At 40.7% G+C, this 18278-nt stretch overlaps 1 protein-coding gene across 1 annotated transcript in view; it reads right to left on the minus strand.

The window, feature by feature from the left end:
* Positions 1-11876: 11876 nt before the first annotated feature.
* Positions 11877-18278, minus strand: part of RGS5 (regulator of G protein signaling 5) — a 49943-nt gene continuing 43541 nt past the window's right edge. The window contains exon 5 of the mRNA XM_055334274.1: positions 11877-17019. Within this exon, the coding sequence (XP_055190249.1) occupies positions 16858-17019 (162 nt within the window). The 3' untranslated portion in view covers positions 11877-16857. The remainder of the gene's footprint in view (positions 17020-18278) is intronic.

Below are 18278 nucleotides of genomic sequence, written 5' to 3' on the forward strand. Positions count from 1 at the left end.
GTGCAAAAGCTTCTTATCTTGATGAAGTCCCAATAGTTCATTTTTGCTTTTGTTTCTTTTGCCTTCGTGGATGTGTCTTGCAAGAAGTTACTGTGGCCGAGTTCAAAAAGGGTGTTGCCTGTGTTCTCCTCTAGGATTTTGGTGGAATCTTGTCTCACATTTAGATCTTTCATCCATTTTGAGTTTATCTTTGTGTCTGGTGCAAGAGAGTGGTCTAGTTTCATTCTTCTGCATGTGGATGTCCAATTTTCCCAGCACCATTTATTGAAGAGACTGTCTTTCTTCCAGTGGATCGTCTTTCCTCCTTTGTCAAATATTAGTTGACCACAAAGTTGAGGGTCTACTTCTGGATTCTCTATTCTGTTCCATTGATCTATGTGTCTGTTTTTGTGCCTGCCGTACAACCCAGCAAGTGCACTGCTGGGGATTTACCCCAAAGATACAGATGCAATGAAACGCCGGGACACCTGCACCCCGATGTTTCTAGCAGCAATGTCCACAATAGCCAAACTGTGGAAGGAGCCTCGGTGTCCATCGAAAGACGAATGGATAAAGAAGATGTGGTCTCTGTATACACTGGAATATTACTCAGGCATTAGAAACGACAAATACCCACCATTTGCTTCGGCATGGATGGACCTGGAGGGTATTATGCTGAGTGAAATAAGTCAATCGGAGAAGGACAAACATTATATGGTCTCATTCATTTGGGGAATATAAAGAATGGTGAATGGGAATAGAGGGGTAAGGAGAAAAACATGAGTGGGAAATATCAGAAAGGGAGACAGAACATGAGAGACTCCTAACTCTGGGAAATGAACAAGGGGTGTTGGAAAGGGAGGTGGGTGGGGGGTGGGGGTGACTGGGTGACGGGCACTGATAGGAGCGCAGATGGGATGAGCACTGGGTGTTATACTGTATGTTGGCAAATTTAACTCCAATAAAATAGAATAAAAATCTTATTTTAAAAATTAAAAATAAATAAAAAACAAATCAAAACTTAATAAAACTGGTATAAGAGAAAATAGAAAAGGTAAAGAACACTCTTTTTCACAGCTCCTCGAAATGGTGGGCTGCTTTGGGATGAAGTTGAGCATGTTTCCCAGCCATGGGCAGTCAGGAACTCACTGAAGTGGATGATGTTTGCAAACTTCTTATCTTTCATGAGGAGCAAAAGTGGCTGCTGATGCTCTGGGTGAAGAATGGAAGGGTTATGTGGTGTGAATTCCTGGTGGGAATGACAAGCAAGGTTTCCCCATGAAGCAGGGTGTCTCCACCCACGGCTGTGTGTCCATCTGCTACTGAATGATGGGCATTCCTGTTACAGACCAAGGAGGACTGGAGAACGAACGCACACATCTGTAGATGCCCATCTGAGGGTTCTCAATTTGGTCCTTGTAAAAACAAGGAGGGGAAGGATATTCCTGGACTCACTGATAGGATTGTACCTCGTCATCTGGGACCCAGAAATGCTCGCAGAATGCACAGACCGGTGTCTCTAAAGAAGATGCTAACCCCCAGCATGTTGTGAGAAAGCCCCAAAGCAAGGAAGATAGGACACCTAGGACCAATCAGCCCAGATTCTGCGTCTTGTTACTTGGCTCTTCCTGCCACACAAATGTGGGTGTATTGCTCCAAACAAACAGTGTACTAAGAAAAATAAAAGGCTAAATAAAAAGATAAAAGGCTAAATAAAAAAATAAAATAAAAGGATAAATAAAAGAAAAATAAAGATTATGCTAAACTTTTGACCAAGAGAATGAACGGGCCAAAGAAAAATGCTAGCAACAGATTGCCAAGAGACGGAGCCTGTCCTCTCTGAGGGCTTCCACCTCTGAGTCTGAGGTAAAAAAAAAGGTGGGGGGGATGTTCAAGAGTAACAAATAAATAAGCTCAACCATCAAAACAACAAAAACAAACAAGAAAGAAGGAAAGAAAGAGAAAGAGAAAAAGGAAAAAGGAAAGAAAAAAGGCAAAGAAAAAAAAGAAAACGTCAATAGCCTTACATATGTCAAAAAAGACTTCAGCCCCAGATGATCTTACTATTATTTAGTTCCAGCAACATTTGGGAGGAGATAATACTAATCTCATGAAAACTCATTTAGATGATAGAGGACGATAAAACTTCCACCTGATGTATGAGACCAGAATAATCCTAATCCCCAAACCAGATAAGGATATTGTGAAAAAAGAAAATTATAGAATATCCTCATGAAAATGGTTATGAAAATCCTTAATAAAATAGTAACAATTCAGAAATAGTGACATGTATGTTTTTTTAAAGATTCATTTATTTATTTGAAAGAGAGAGGAAGGGAGCATGTGGTCAGGAAGGGGCAAAGGGAGAGAGAATCCCAAGCGGACTCCCTGCTGAGCGTGGAGCCCACACAGGACTCCATGTTATGACCCTGAGATAGGACCTAAGCCAAAACCAAGAGTCAGCTTCTCAACCAACTGAGCCATCCAGGTGCCCCCCAAATAGTGATATATTAAATGGGTACTACATTTGCACTAGGTGGAGCTTTTGCCAGAAATACAAGATTGTTTGAGGATTTCCAACTTTACATAATTCATGATATTAACAGAATAAAGAAAAAAATCATGCTCAACTGCTGAACCACCCAGGTGCCCCGCAATGCAACTTTTTAATTTTCTGCCCCCTCTCACCGTCTCATCATTTAGTGAGACGTGCTAATGGTGATTAACTTGTGTCTCATTATTTAAGTTGTGGGATATTAAAGGGGATACATCAATCAGCTAGGATAGGAATGGATATCACTCAAAGACCAAAAGGAACTTGGTGTCCTCTTCCAGCAAAAGGGTGGCCATTGAGGGATGCTCCTGTAATTTTAGGCAGAAGCACGACTGTTTTATTGTCTGTGTTAGGAGAATAAATATGGTTTAAGGAAATGTGCATGGGGGCCACGCTGACAAGGGGGTGATATGTGGTGGTTTTGCACTGTGCCACCTTGGTCAGGGTGAACTGTGTTTCTCAGAATTCCCTTCCCTGTGTGCTTCTAGTGAGGGCAGGCTGCAAGGGAGGTGCGGTGCCGAGTAGATAGAGCGCAGGGGCTCTAGCACTCTAGCTCACCTACACGGCTGTGTATCTGCTGGCTGCTTCCTTTGGCTGAAGCAGCAGCTGAGCTTGCAATTGTTATGCCATCCCCTCATGACAGATGAAATAAAATGGAGTCACTTATGCCAAGGGGTTTTAAAAAGGAGTTGAGAGGCCATTAAGGAGGGATATGTCCTTGCCTGATGGAACGATGAACTTTTGAACTGGGCCAACCTGCAACTATTCCAAGGATGATGCTGGAACAACTGCAGGTTGCTACAGTAACCATCTTTTGCTTGATGGGAGCCCTAGCGATCAGTTATGTTTAGCCACAATTAGTTTTCTACCATCAATACCAATCAAAATTCTTTGTAAACGACATACACAAGCATTCTCCTTTGTCTTAAAACAAAACAAGACAAAACACACAAAAAACTGGTTTTTGTTCCCTAGGGGGCATGATTTGGGTTGCTGCCCAAATCTGTGCTTCCCAATCGTAATTCTGAGACTCTCAAATAAATGCTTTTATTTAAGTTCTCCCTCTCTGCTGGGTGGGCCCTGGGTCCTCCCTCTCCCTCCTTCCACCTGCTAAGTCAGGTCCTGGCTTCTGCAGGACACCCGCACCCGCAGGATCAGAAGCACTGACTTCAGTCTTTCCCTGTGGACTTCTGCTCAAGCACTGAGAGCAGCTTGATTGTGCTCTCCCCCATCTAACATCCACGTCTATTTCCTGTACAACAACAATCAAATCCAAAACTCTATTCTTTTCTCTTTTTTTAAGATTTTATTTATTTATTTTATTTATTTATTTATTTATTTATTTACTTTACTTACTTACTTACTTATTCTTTAGAGACATAGGCAGAGGGAGAAGAAGGCTCCTCACAGGGAACCCAATGTGGGACTTGATCCCAGTGCCCCAGTATCATATCCTAAGCTAAAGGCAGACACTCAACCACTGAGCCACCCAGGCATCCCCCAAAACTCTGTTCTGAACCATATATCTTATCCCATTATAATTAAAGACAAAAAAATCCTAGTGGAATCTGTCACCTGAGGTGCTAATTTCAGGAAATGGCTGATATAACCTTATTCCTGAATTACAGGAGCATTTTAATTCCCAATAGGAATTTTTGTATAATAGGTTTCCCCATACCCAATGAAAGCGCTTTGAATTTCAAGCGCAACTTAGGGAACATTTTTGCCATAAAATTAACAGACAGTCACAGAAACCCTGGAGCCAATTGTCTATGAGTGGCAAGTTGCTGATTATTACCTTTTCAAAGTACATAAAAAGTAGTAAAAAATGTTTTTAAACCTTCCTTTAGGTGTGACCTTGTAGCTAGAACTGGGAGGCCTCAGAGTGTTTGGATCAGTTTCCAGTTGGTCTGTACCAGGGAAATCCTTCTCCTCAAGGGCTATTTCTTGACAACCTAGAATTGGGATCAGTGTGTGGCTGCTGAATGTTTGTGATTAATGAACACAAAATTCAATGTTCTAGAGGGAGGAGATTGCAAATAATGAAATCCTGGAACTCAGCTTGATTTTTGGCATTGACATGACATGACTAAGCGTAAGTCCACTCTGCAACTGGACATGTGGGAGGGTCAGAAAAGGCATCTGAGGAGGTGGTGCTTTGAGGAGGGGACATGGAAGTGTCCACATCTTGGAATCATGACATATATATCTGTCCCTTTCTTGTGAGACCCCTGTAAAATGGGGATAAGTATATCTGCTTTTCCTGCCTCACCAAGTTGCCATGAAAATCAAGTGAGTTTCATCTTTGTCATTCATTCATTCATTCATTCATTCATTTCACAAATGTTTTTTAAGAATACAGTTATCACAGGCACTATCCTGTCCTACATCCTTGGGTTACACAACTAAATAAAACGCGGATTGATACTCTAGATGGATACAACACACACTGCAACCCTGGGCAAGTTACTAAGCCTCTTTTCTCATTTTCCAAATAGGACTGCTAACAAGTACCTCGTGTTTGTTTCTTGGGTTACTATGAAAATGGATAAAAATTATGTGACAAATGTATAGGATGTAGTACAAATGATTATTGTATTATTCTTACGTCATTATTATTTTAGAGAGAAAGTACAAAGCAAAAGAATCAGTCTTACTCTGGAGGGAGTATGGTCAGATTATCTCCATTAATAAGTGACCCTCCAGCTAAGTCATTTTTTAATTAATTATTTGAAAGAACAAGCAGGGCAAGTGGCGGAGGGAGAAGGAGAAGCAGACTCCCCGCTGAGCAGGGAGCCAGATGAGGTGCTGGTCCCAGGACTCCAGGATCATGACCTGAGCTGAAGACAAACGCTTAAGCCTCTAGCTAAGTCTTAAAGAAAGGTTCACTTGGGTATGAATGAGACAAGATTCTGCAGATAAGAAGTGGGAGCACTTGGCAGTGAGGAGGACGGGTGTGGGGGTCTGCAGTGCAGCTTCTGCTTGGTGCACTCATTCAGGTAGAAGATAAAGGGTAGAGTGGTATGAGTACATGATCAGATGTTCCCACTGAGCTGAGCCACACAGAGCGGGGCTCCTTCACAGATTCCACATTCACAGTCGCTAGCATGCCACTTACCACCTTCTTTTGGAAACCCGTTTATGTAACATATCCCCCCAACTAGATCGCAAGTCCTTTGGAGAACAGGGACTTGGTTTAATTCACATTCACATCCCTAACCAGCATAGTCACACACAGAACACAGTGAATATATGTATCTTGAACGGCTGTGACAAGTGCTAGAATCAAGTTCAGAACAAAGCGTTATGGGCAAGGGAGCGGGGACCCCCTGACTTCACTGGAAGTGCAGCCAAAGACATCATAAGCAGTAATGTTTGTCCAGATCAAGTTAGGATCTTTGTGTTAATTCCTTTAGACCACCACTTTTTTTTAAGGATTTTATTTATTAATTCATGAGAGACACACACAGAGAGAGGGGCAGAGACACAGGCAGAGGGAGAAGCAGGCTCCATGCGGGAAGCCTGATGCAGGACTCGATCATGGGTCTCTGGGATCACCCTGGGCTGAAGGCAGATGCTTAACCATTGAGCCACCCAGGCAACCCATAGACCACCACTTTCTAAGAGAAAACGTCTTAGGCACTATGTGACTTGTTCCAGTGATCCTTCAGGATCTAGAAAAGTCAGCTGTTTGTCCTTTGATCCTTAGGAATGAATGTTTCTACAGCTCCTGATGTATTAACATTATTAGGACTATATATACCTGGTCTGTCTGGGCTGAATTACAGCTTAGCTGGAGTACATATATTTTCTAAACCCCAAACCAGAACACATGACCTGACAAGTGTAGTTTTGGGGAAAGATGAAATAGGGTATTTGGAATGGCAGCTGTCTTAGAAAATCTCTGTAACCTCTGGTTGCTATTAGTATAGCCCCTTACTTCTTTGTGGTTAAACAAATATGAATTCTTCAGGGACCCCAAGGTGATGGACTGTGGCTTGCAAGAGCCAATTGGGTTTGGGTAGGATTCAGTGGGATTCCACAGAAGTGTGGAATATTGGCATAGACTGGATGTGCTGGGGGAAGGGACATGGAAGATACACTCTGCACATGCAATTACATGCCTTCAAAGAAGTAAAAAAACAAAAACAAAAACAAAAACAAAAAAACAGGTCTTATTTAGGGTAAAACAACCCAGACTGAACTTAAAAGCAGAAGAAAGAAAATTAAGGGAGGAAAGGAAAAGGAAAACACATGGTTCAGTATCCATAGCTACCCATATCCTTTCTAGCTGCGTGACCTTCAGCTCATCACTGATTCTCTTTGAATGTTAGTTCTTCATAACAACAAAATGGATTAAAAATTGTTGTATCATAAAATCATGTGTTTATCCACCAAGAACGGAAGCAAATTAAATCTAGGGTAAGAAGGAAGCTGTATTATAAAAATTAGAAAGAAGTGGTAGAAGAGTCAAAGTAGGAGAGAGAAAAGGAAGAATTTCAGAAAAAAATAAGACAGGAAGGAATAAATCCAAGAATGAATGATAAAATTGAATCCCAAAATAGCATAGTGCAACCCCAGAGACAGAGTAGCTACAAAGACTCTGAGGGAAAAGAAACTAGAAGTGAAAAGCTAATGCAATCACATATGTGCAAATGATTTGAAAGTTTAAAGGAAACTTGCAGATGTGAGAAGTCACTAAACACAAAAGCAACAGAACTGTGAGCAGAATGAGCCACTATCAGGCTTTCACAGGGGACATGAAAGTATCACCTCGGATGTCAGTCAAGAATTCTAGGTTTGGGGAAAGGTACCAGATGGCCCAGCTGGCTGTAATCGGAGATCAAACACCGTTTTAAACAAAGGAACCAGGCAGAGGCTTTGTAAATAAGCCAGAAGACTAAAGGAAAATCTTCATGTATGTGCTCCTGCATCCTTCTCTTTTTCTTACCCACTTAGGTAAACTGTGACTTTATTAGTATTCATAAAGAAAAGGGTTTAAAAGGAAAGATCACATTTTTCTGCATATACCTACACATTCATCCGTGAATCGTCAATAAAGAGCACACAGACATTATGCAAGGTCACTCACTCTTTTACCCAACCCTAAAAAGATGCTTCAGTGCTGAGTTAGCAGTATACTCAGTCTGGTATTAGAAAAAAAAAAAGGAGTTCCAGAATCAGAACCAGAGCCAGAAGACCTATGGTCTAGGTTCAGCTCTGCTGGTGTTAACTGTGTGACCTTGCCATGTCCTTTAGATTCCACGAGGCTCAGACTAAATCATATGTGAAGTGAACATTTTAATCCTACCTGCTTTAACCACCTCATGGAGTTATGATGACAATCAGGTGAAATAAGGTAAGAAAAAGCTAAGCAAACATTAGTTATTATTAGGTCATCAAGAAGACAGTGGTACTGAAGGAACCAAAATAGCTCAAGTAGATAACTGGTAGACCAGCTAGCCAATCCTCATTCTGACAGTTGGTTAGATTACATTCTAGACTCTCAGGACATAAGGACATCAAGGAACAAAAAAATGGCCCCAGTTTTTTTCCATATCACAGTTAGGAATTGGCTGGGGGAAGGGGCAATGGGGTAGGATAAAGGGCATATTGCTGTCTCTCTTGGTCATACCTCAAGAAGTGCCTACTTTCTCTGATCAAGCTTCTGATGACTCACATCAGCAAGGTATAACAGGAAGCAAATTGACCCAAATGGGGATCTGAGACTTTATTTTACAGGTTACCAGCTTATTTCATGCATATGATTTCATTCACTCCTCATCACATTTCCGTGATGGAAAATCTAGGCAGCCCCATTTTTGCAGATGAGCAAACAGAGGCTCAGGGAATTACTTATATGCTCAAGATGGAATAGAGGAAGAATCTAGCCAACAGCTCAAATTTTATGACTCTAAGCCACATATGCTGAGCCAACTAGAGAGAAATGATGATTATAACTAGAAAAGCCATTTTTTTCCAGCTCTAAAGCCTAATATTATCTACACATGATTTTCTGAAGTCTGCACTTACAGTTCAAAGAGGCATTGATTTAGTTTTTACCAAAATATGCCATCTGTATCTTTGAAATCTCTTATAACCCTGTTGCCTATTGAGGAGCTAAGATCTGAATAAATGCTTTCATTTGGATTTCAAATGCCTTTATCTTCATGATGCAGACACTTTATAGACAGCTGATAAATAAAATAGAAGGCCCCTCACACAAGCTAAAAATATACCCTCTTTTTCTTCTTTTATCTGTTCTTAGTAATTTTGGAAGGAGTTGGTTGGGAAGAATTTGTCAAGATGAGAGACATACAATCCCCAAATGTCATTAAACCTTTTTACAGGAATAAAGTGCAGCTTCAAAGGGATAAGATTAGACCCCAATACCTGCCTACCTCCTAGAGAGAAGCAGAAATGATATTAAAATTAAATGATAGTATGATGAAAAGTCACAAGAGCTACCTGTCATAAAATAAGAATAGCTCACTTCTCTTCACTATTTTTAATGTTTAGCAAGCTGGGGGTGTGCAGGGATTAAAGAACATGAGAGTTCTGACCTACCTGTACAGAATAGGAGCAAAGCCACAGAGCCAAGAAGTTCAATGAATATTATTTCCTGAGGATGCTGTTATAAGCCACAAGAATTTAAACCTCCTTAAACCTGGGACTATTCTAGGAGCTTGGGAGGAGAGGGGTGTCTGGAAGTTTTCATGTCAAGACTTTTTCAGAAATGAAAATACCAGGTCTTTTTTGCTTTTTTAACACTGTTTAAAGAAAAGAATTCCCTAGCGATGCCACACAATTACCCTATCCAATTGGTAGGGACATGTCTTTAGTGAAGCATGCCAGACTAGAGGAATGTGGGATCTGGTGGGAATGAAGAAAGTCTCCCTGGGGAAGATGGTATCTGTGCTCTAATTCTTTAAAAATGCATTGGTGTTAGCTCGGTGAGAGAGAGAAGATAGTAAAAGGAACTACCTCACTGAGGCCTAGAGCATGAGACAGCAGGGTGCATTTGGTGTTCTGCAACATGTCTTGGAAGGCTGACTGGCTTAAGACCTTTCTGTATTGGGCTGAGGATCTAAGATGCTATTCTTTAGGATCATGGCAATCAGAATCTTAGAGTTAAAACAAACTTCTAAGATTAAGAGTAATTTTTAGGGCATCCATATAAGAGTAGCGGTATCCTAATCTTCTAATTTAAAATATTTGAAATGACAAGCTAATAGAAATTCAGAAATTTTCTAAAATATAATTTGTATTTTGCTTTTAAAACTCAAACATTTGAATAATACCTGGAAATGCGAGGTATTAGACAATGGATAGCAAAGGATACTCATAATCTTTACAAACTCTGCTCCTGGGTCTGGAGCCTCTAGGACACTCAAGAGGATGAAAAGCCATTGAAAGGTTTTAAACAGAGGAATAGCGTGATCAGATAAATCATAAGAGGAGTGACAGGATCAGTGAAGCTCTGTTCTCCCTTGTCATTAAAGATTTTCTGTGTGATTCCCCTCAGGAGAATTTGCATTTAAATGGGAGGGACTTAAAATTAAAAGGGAGAACTCTTAAATGATGGGCAATGCTTAACAACATGGAATAAACTGAAAACGGTAGTTGAAAAATTTATCACGACTGCTTTGCTGGTTCTTGAAATCCCACTAAAGAGTAAAACAATGCACAGCAGTTGTGAGAATCTTATATAGGATGAAAGACTGTTCTGTGTCTGTAAATCTTTACTTGTTACCTGATGCATCAGGAATAGGGCGATGCTGACCATAGATGGATGATCAGATTTCGGAAAATAAGATTGTAATACTTCTTGAATGGAAACCCTCAGAAACTCTTTTGCCCATTTCATGATTGGATTGTTTGTTTCTTTGGTGTTGAGTTTAATAAGTTCTTTATAGATCTTGGAAAGTAGCCCTTTATCTGATATGTTATTTGCAAATATCTTCTCCCATTCTGTAGGTTGTCTTTTAGTTTTGTTGACTGTATACTTTGCTGTGCAAAAGCTTCTTATCTTGATGAAGTCCCAATAGTTCATTTTTGCTTTTGTTTCTTTTGCCTTCGTGGATGTATCTTGCAAGAAGTTACTGTGGCTGAGTTCAAAAAGGGTGTTGCTTGTGTTCTCCTTTAGGATTTTGGTGGAATCTTGTCTCACATTTAGATCTTTCATCCATTTTGAGTTTATCTTTGTGTCTGGTGCAAGAGAGTGGTCTAGTTTCATTCTTCTGCATGTGGATGTCCAATTTTCCCAGCACCATTTATTGAAGAGACTGACTCATCCCAGATAGATAGATATATAGACATAGATATATGTCTTTTTTTTTTTTGAGTAGTCTTCACGCCCAACATATAGCTCAATGTGGGGGTTGAACTCTCAACCCTGAGATCAAGACCTGAGCTGAGATCAGAAGTTGGATGCTCAACCAACTAAGCCACCCAGGCACTCCTCATCCAAGATAATTAAAGAGGAGAGTAAGTGGCATTGGAATGATTTGGGGCCATTGCATCTACGTTAAATATAGTTAGGCTCCACAGGGACTTGGAATGAGATCTAAGAAACTGTCACAGACCTGGACAGATATTCTCTTCAAATTTCTCTCCTGATCCTTCTTCCCCTCCCCCCACATTTTTATTATTATTTCTCCCTGCAAATCTGCTTCCATTTATGTTTCTTTCTATACCCAAACTTTCTCCTATCTCCTAGTCCCAACCCCACTAGTTGGATAATTTCAGCCTGTTACCTAAACTATCTGAGCACCAAATCTAAGGTCATAGAATTGAGCTGCTTATGATGGCACCAGGATTTCAGCTCTTTCACCACTGCAAGGAGCAAAGGAATGACTATACTCACTGATTATTGCAGGATCCAAATGATATAATGTGTTTAGTTCTAACAGTGAACAGCCACATCAATAAGTTGCCGTTCCAATCAAAGGAAAGTAGTCAACAGAGCGTAGGAGTCTAGGATACCTTGCTGCTCCCTTTATGAGTTTTGCTGTCAGGCTATATTGATGCTTATTAGGATAAGGATCATCCTAATTGATCAAGAGCTCACCTAGTGAACAAAAAAGCCTATCTTTTTTTTAAGAGCTTATTTATTTATTCATGAGAGACACACAGAGAGAGGAAGAGACACAGGCAGAGGGAGAAGCAGGCTCCCTGTGGGGAGACCAATGCAGGACTCTATCCCAGGACCCTGGGGTCACACCCTGAGCCGAAGGCAGATGCTCAACCACTGAACCACCCAGGTGCCCCTCCCCCCAAAAGCCTGTCTAAAGGAATAGTTTCATATCAAGCATGTTCGAGAGTCAAGAAAGATTCACAGAGGTTGTTATACAGATATATATTTAATACAATATAGGTGATCGTGGTTACATGATACATGTTTGGTGCATTATTTATCAAGAAGTATAAGTCACATAGTACACAACATACTGACTACAAAATCAGAAGATAAACAATTGTTTCTAAATGAAAAACTTATGGGATAAATGCTGACAGATGGATTTTCAGCCTTTCATTTCTTCTCCTGTCTCTGGGACGTGTCTCCCAAAGATGTGAGTTCTGGCATTTAAAAAAAATTTTTTGGTCTTCCCAAATCCTGCTACTGTTTGACATATAAGGAACTTTTAGAAGAAATGATCCGGATTATTTCCCTCCATTGGAAAACTTCTCAGCATTTCCCCCTGTTTGGCCTACAACTTAGCTTACACATTTTCTTAGGAAGTTAAATGCTCTTAATGTATCCATTGCTACATAATTGTGATTAGACTCAGTTATCTTAAATGTTTCCTCTTGCAGGGGGGAGGAAAGGAAGGGAGGTATAGGTGTGAGGTTGGGAGGGAAAGTACCTCAGGTGAGAAAACAAGTAACTTGCAAGAGGCTTCTTAAACTGGATTTGAATAAGTTTGATGTGTAGCTTCTCTACTAGAAAAATAAGATAAGAAGATTATTATTATTAAACTGTGAGGTGAGGATAACAATCCCAAGACTTTTTCCCCCTTCACTCTCTCCTCTGAGTTTCCATTCAAAGCTGCAAATGTCTCCTCAGTTGGAAGAGTTGATCTTTTCAGTTCCATGAGGGTTCACTGATACTGGGGAAAGCCTTGCCTTGACTATCCATTGCTCTGGTCGCCACATGCCCTATCTGGGTGAAAGTGTGTTTAACACAGGTGGCAGTTGCTCAATTGTTAACTGAAGAGCCTCCTCCCAAACAAGTGCTACCTACATACTCGTCCAGTAGAATGGAGACCAGAAAACCTCAGAGGTCTAATGACAAGTCAGTCAGGATAGACCGAGATGCGTGAAGACCTCACGTCCAGAACCTACATAGAGTTCCCTGGCTCTTGGGTTTAGACGTTTGGGTGTTAGAAACTCAGTTCTCCATTCTCTTCTCTCCCGCACAAGTGAGCCAAGTGGGGGAAAGCAGATCTCTACATCTGCTCTTTCTTCTAATCAAGACTCTCTAGGATTTGAAATGAAGTTTCTCATCTAGCTGCGTTGTGATCAAGGCATGTCTTGTTTGAAAACCGTAGTGATGACAGCGAGAAGTGGTTTGATTTTCAGCTAAAGGGAGCTGTTCTTAAATGTTTCCTAGTAAATGGATTAACTTCGTAGGTCTGGGCACTCCCTTCTTCACCACTACCCTTCCCTCCTCTCTTCCCTTTTAACTCCTGAGCCTTTATCTCCCAAACTTGCTAAAGTCCCAGGAAATAGGGAGAATGGGCTGCTATGACACAGATAGCCTTTTAAATAATGTTCATGATCAAATCTGTGATCGAGATAGATAATTTGACAAAGCCCTGGCAGGGGATGCTTACGAGTGTATCCACTGATTTGCTGATAGTCAGTTTTTACTGAAACTTCTGAACAGCTCTTATTCTTTGGGAGGCAATTAATAACCCCATCCCACTAGAATGAAGTCTGGAGAGAGGACCCACCAATCAAGCAAATCCATGGATTTGTAGAGGGTAGAAATAAAAGCAATTTCTTTCACCAAGTTTTTCTCATTATGCACTAAAAACTGAAATCTACTGATAGTGTAATTTATACAATAGAGAATTGGAGTTCACGGGGCATGGGGAGCAAAATGTTTCTATACATTGGATGCTACTGATGTGAAATCAAAGGGACTGAAATGCCTCAGTTTTCCATCTCAGAATGTCTGTCTGGGAGAAGGAGAGAGAGAGAGAGAGAGAGAGAGAGAGAGAGAGAGAGAGAGAGAGTTGTTCATGTGAGCAAGCACTGCTTTAGTAGATAAACAGAGCTCCTTAATTTCCTCTAGAATCAACAGTCTACCTCTTTACTCTGGTCCAATTTGGTTCCTAATCTGACGCCAACCCCAAACTGTATCAAACCCAGGCAGAAAATTTTAGGTCGTGGGCCATTCCTGGCTAATCTAGGTTTCTTTCAAGAGTGAGAAGCCTTTACTTCTCTTTCCATTGACCACAGTCTGGCTCTGCTACCTCTCTACATCCCAGATCACTTGCGACTATAGTTCGTCGTCCTCCACAGGGGAGGAAAATGAAAGCACCACAGGACTCTTGCATTAAGTTTCTTGCTTTCCCAGGGATTTACTCTAGAGAAAGTGGGGAGGGAGGTGGGAAGGGAAAGGGAGCGGTAAAGAGATGTTATACATTTCTTTGTTTCTGGAAAAATCATCCCCGTTTTTCTAATTTCCCAGAATTAAAAGAAAGTTATTTTCTTTTTGTTACCATGGAAACTTCTAGTAACACTGTTGTGTGTGTGTGTGTGTGTGTGTGTGTGTTTTCCTTTACCTAAGTTTAAGAACACTTTAAAAAGATTTGAAAGAACTTTTTAAGGACAGTTTTCATATGTTTGCTTTCTCATTTTGGGTTGTGATACTTGTATTCCTTTTAATTTTATCAATTCATGCGTTAGAATAGTTTCTGATGTGTGTGTATATTACTTTAAATTTAAACTCACATATACAGATACATAAATATATATTACACGTCATCGTTTGGCTGGAAAACATTTATTCTTTTTTTTTTTTCCTTCACTGCACTGCCCTTGTGGTGGTGCTTTTCTGCCCTTTGCCTCCTGAGTTCAGCCTATGAAAAGGGGAAGGCCCTCCTTAGCCTCCACTGACAAGTCCTACCCACTGCCATAGGGTGTGCAATCAGTTCATGAATACAGTTGATCTGGGTCTGTGTGACGTCAACCATCTGGGTGAGCTCTGTAACATCTAGCAAATTCTCTGAGCATTTTCAAACATTTGGCTCTTTCAGACAATGTGAATGAAAGATTTTGAATTTTCAATTAAATTAACATTTTGCTTGAAAATGTTTTCACATTCAAGAACAATAACTCACCTAGATGCTTGGGTTCTTAACATTTCTAGCTGCATGAGAAAGTAAAGGGCTGGAGATTTTATACTGATTTAGGCCATGGAAACAGATGCTGGGCAAGGTGGTGTCAGGAAGTTTTGCTCTGAGTTGCGTGTCACTCCTACACAAATGCACGTGGTGAGGACTTCTCAATGCTCTCAGTGTTGACCTGGCCTAGCTGTCAACTGCTTAATGACAAATTTCTCTGAAGTGAGCAATATTTACAACTATGAATGGACTCTTACCACACTGGCAACTGTTGGCAGTGGACTCACTCACTCCAACCCACTCTCCAAATGTGAAATAGCGAGTATTCAGAAGGGCAGCCTATCTTTCAAAATAGCAAACCTGCAGATGAGCCAACCAACACAACCAGTCTTTGCCTGAAGAATACAGTAACATGGTTGCTTTGCTTTCAATATTGTTAGGAAACCACTGAATACATGAGCCACGAACATGGAAAACGAGGAGTGTGTGGAGGAAAAAGGAATATACAAGGAGGAAATACAAGACTAAACAATGCAATCTTCTCCTTAAATGTTTCAGAATTTTATTAATCCTTTCATAAATTCTTTCCAAATTAACTCAATAGCCTCATCTTGTTTAGCCTCGTATGCGTTTAGCTTGATCGCCTTACAACTAAATTGTGTAAATCACTACATAATCAAGTCTCCTAAAGATAAGAAAAAAAAAATCTAGCAAGACTTATGATAATGAAAGATAGAATTTAAAGGTCAAAACTACTAAAAAAAAATACCACGGCTTATCAGTCAGCTGCGTGCGAGTCACATTAGGATATAAATGTGCACCTTGAGGGTAAGTATAATCCACTAATACAGGGAGCACAATAGGGAGGCAAGATGGGGTTGCGTAAAAAAAAATCACATCATTTTGCAAAATGCAGGGTCCTTTGAAACTCTGTCTCACTTAGAAAACCTCTACATGTAGTCAAATTAACTTTTCTAAAGATAATTTGGTATTTTAAAGGTAATCATCATTTCCTAAACAAACAGATGGCATCATAGGGTAATTAACCATTTTAGGCTTGACAAAATTTTTCCATTTTAGTGTATAGCTCTCCTGATATTGAGGTAAGAGACACTGTGCTGGACAGCATCTGTTTTATTTTACATGATTGGGGTTGAAAATTCTGGAATTTTATATTCACATGGACTTAAAATAATCTGGAAATGGAAACATTGGGACTACATGCTAGAAGCATATATACATTTATTAAATACTCCACTGTCGGGTCATTGATTTAATACAGAATTTGGTAAACTGGGTAGGGGGGTATGAGAGAGGTAAAAGGAAAGAATCAATACGGATTGTGTTCAGATTGATTTTGTATAAACACAATGTATTCATGGTTATATCTCTTGTTAGTGATCTCCAGCCAACACAAAGATGCTCTAAATGGAAGACTGATGTTTAAACAAATCAAATAGTGGCTGCCTCATAAAATTCATTTCACCTTTTACTAACCAAGGTCAAAAATGGAGGGGTCATTGCCTCTGGGTCAGAATTACAACAGCAAATGAGATCAGTTAATCTCACGTGAAATTGGTCTTTCTACATCTACATTCTTTTCAGATCAGTTTAGGTGGAGATTCATTACCTAAACCATATGGACCCACATTCAATGATACCATATTCTTGTCTTATACTTCCTTGCCTTCAGCAGAGTTTTTCTGTGATTCTGATTAGTTTTGAAAAGAACACACTGAGGAGAACTTAATTAAGGATCAGACAGGAAGAAGAAACTGGGAAAGGAAGACATTCAGACAATAAACATCCAAAACAAAGTGCACAAAAAGAGTAAGCAACACCCCCTGGGATTTTCCTTGTTTGGGGATCTTTGAAAGAAGCTGTTATGGGAAGATACGCAGGTTGCTAGAAAATGCAGGGTTATTAAGGAGGAAAAACTCACAGGGTGATTCTCATAGCTCGACTGAATTACTACTTGATTAATTCCTGATAAAACTCAGAGCGCACAAAGCGAGGCAGTGAATCCTTTTCCATCAGGGCATAGATTCTCTTCTGGGCCACATCAAAGCTGCTCAGGGAAGGTTCCACCAGGCTCTTCATGGTGATGTCCTTTGTGAAGTGATCGATATTCACCTGTGGGCCAGGAAATAGGGTCTTGAGTCAGCTCAGATTGCAGGATTTGATGAGAGGTGGGGAGGGGAGTGGAATTTGTCATGGATAAAACACTTGAGGGGCAGAGGGTCATAAAAAGTAAGAAACATCACTTCTGTTTCATGGGCAATGGGGTAAGGCAAGTGAAGCTCCAATACATGCACGAGTCACATTAGGATCCAATCAGTGTTAGATACCTGCCAGGTGTCAGACCCTCCACTGGCAGCTAATACGTGCATATGGCACCTAATCCTCACGATGGCCCTATGAATATATATATATATATATATATATATATATATATATATATATATATCAAACTTCAGTGGCTTTCTCAAGGCCACAGACCTAAGATGTGTATTTGCATCAAAGGCTCAGAATTTGGATACTGGTGTCCCAATGCCTAGTCCCTCATCCTTCCTTCCCCAGCGTTTGGTTTCCTGCCGGGTGGAGAGAGTGAAGAGGGGGAAAGGAGTCCTGCCTGGGACTCAAGACCTTGTGCATGGTTCTAGAAGAGGTAGGAAACTTGATCTTTCCTGAAACAAACCATGAAACAGTGCTTTTGACAGAAGACCAATAAGAATAGCAGCTCATGTTTATTGAGTGCTTCGTCTGTGCAGGCTCCTTGCTGGGGACGTTACTTTTACAGGCTCTGTGCTGGTGAACCCATCTAACCTCACAGCTCTGAGGCAGATACTGACCTCTACATCTTGCAACCAAGAAGCAGAATGTTAAGTGATTTGCTCAAGGTCATAAGTGGTAGAGAGAAGATTCAGAAACCTGGCAATGTAGCTTTTAACCAGCAGGCCGCAGTGTTGGAAGGCACTGTGACTTTTATGCCCTGAGTGCAGTGCTGACACACTGCATGTGTCTCGGAAACGTCATTCATATTAGAGTCCATGTGAATGGTCCCCCCTGGAGTTGTGCAGTCTACAGCCTGCACAGGCGTGCCTGAGTTTGATTTGAGAGAAATCACCATTTTATCATCTCATATATGCTTTAAGGACTCTTAAGTTCTCTGTCTGTAAAAGAGAAGGGAACAGAATCCAAATCAGCCTGTGGTTCTGAATTGGAACCCTGGAAAATGTCTCCTGTCTCTCTTGAGCTGCTAGACGTCCTTGGTATGGAGAAAAGCTATCCGAGCTCAGAGGACGTTGGTGTGGCTGGAGGCAGAATCAAGGACTAAAGCTTGACTGGGGAGTGCCAGGCCAGAGTAGTCTGGACAGGGAGCGTGAGCTGTG

Source organism: Nyctereutes procyonoides, unplaced genomic scaffold (genome assembly GCF_905146905.1).
Source record: "Nyctereutes procyonoides isolate TBG_1078 unplaced genomic scaffold, NYPRO_anot_genome, whole genome shotgun sequence".
Classification (NCBI taxonomy): Eukaryota; Metazoa; Chordata; class Mammalia; order Carnivora; family Canidae; genus Nyctereutes; species Nyctereutes procyonoides.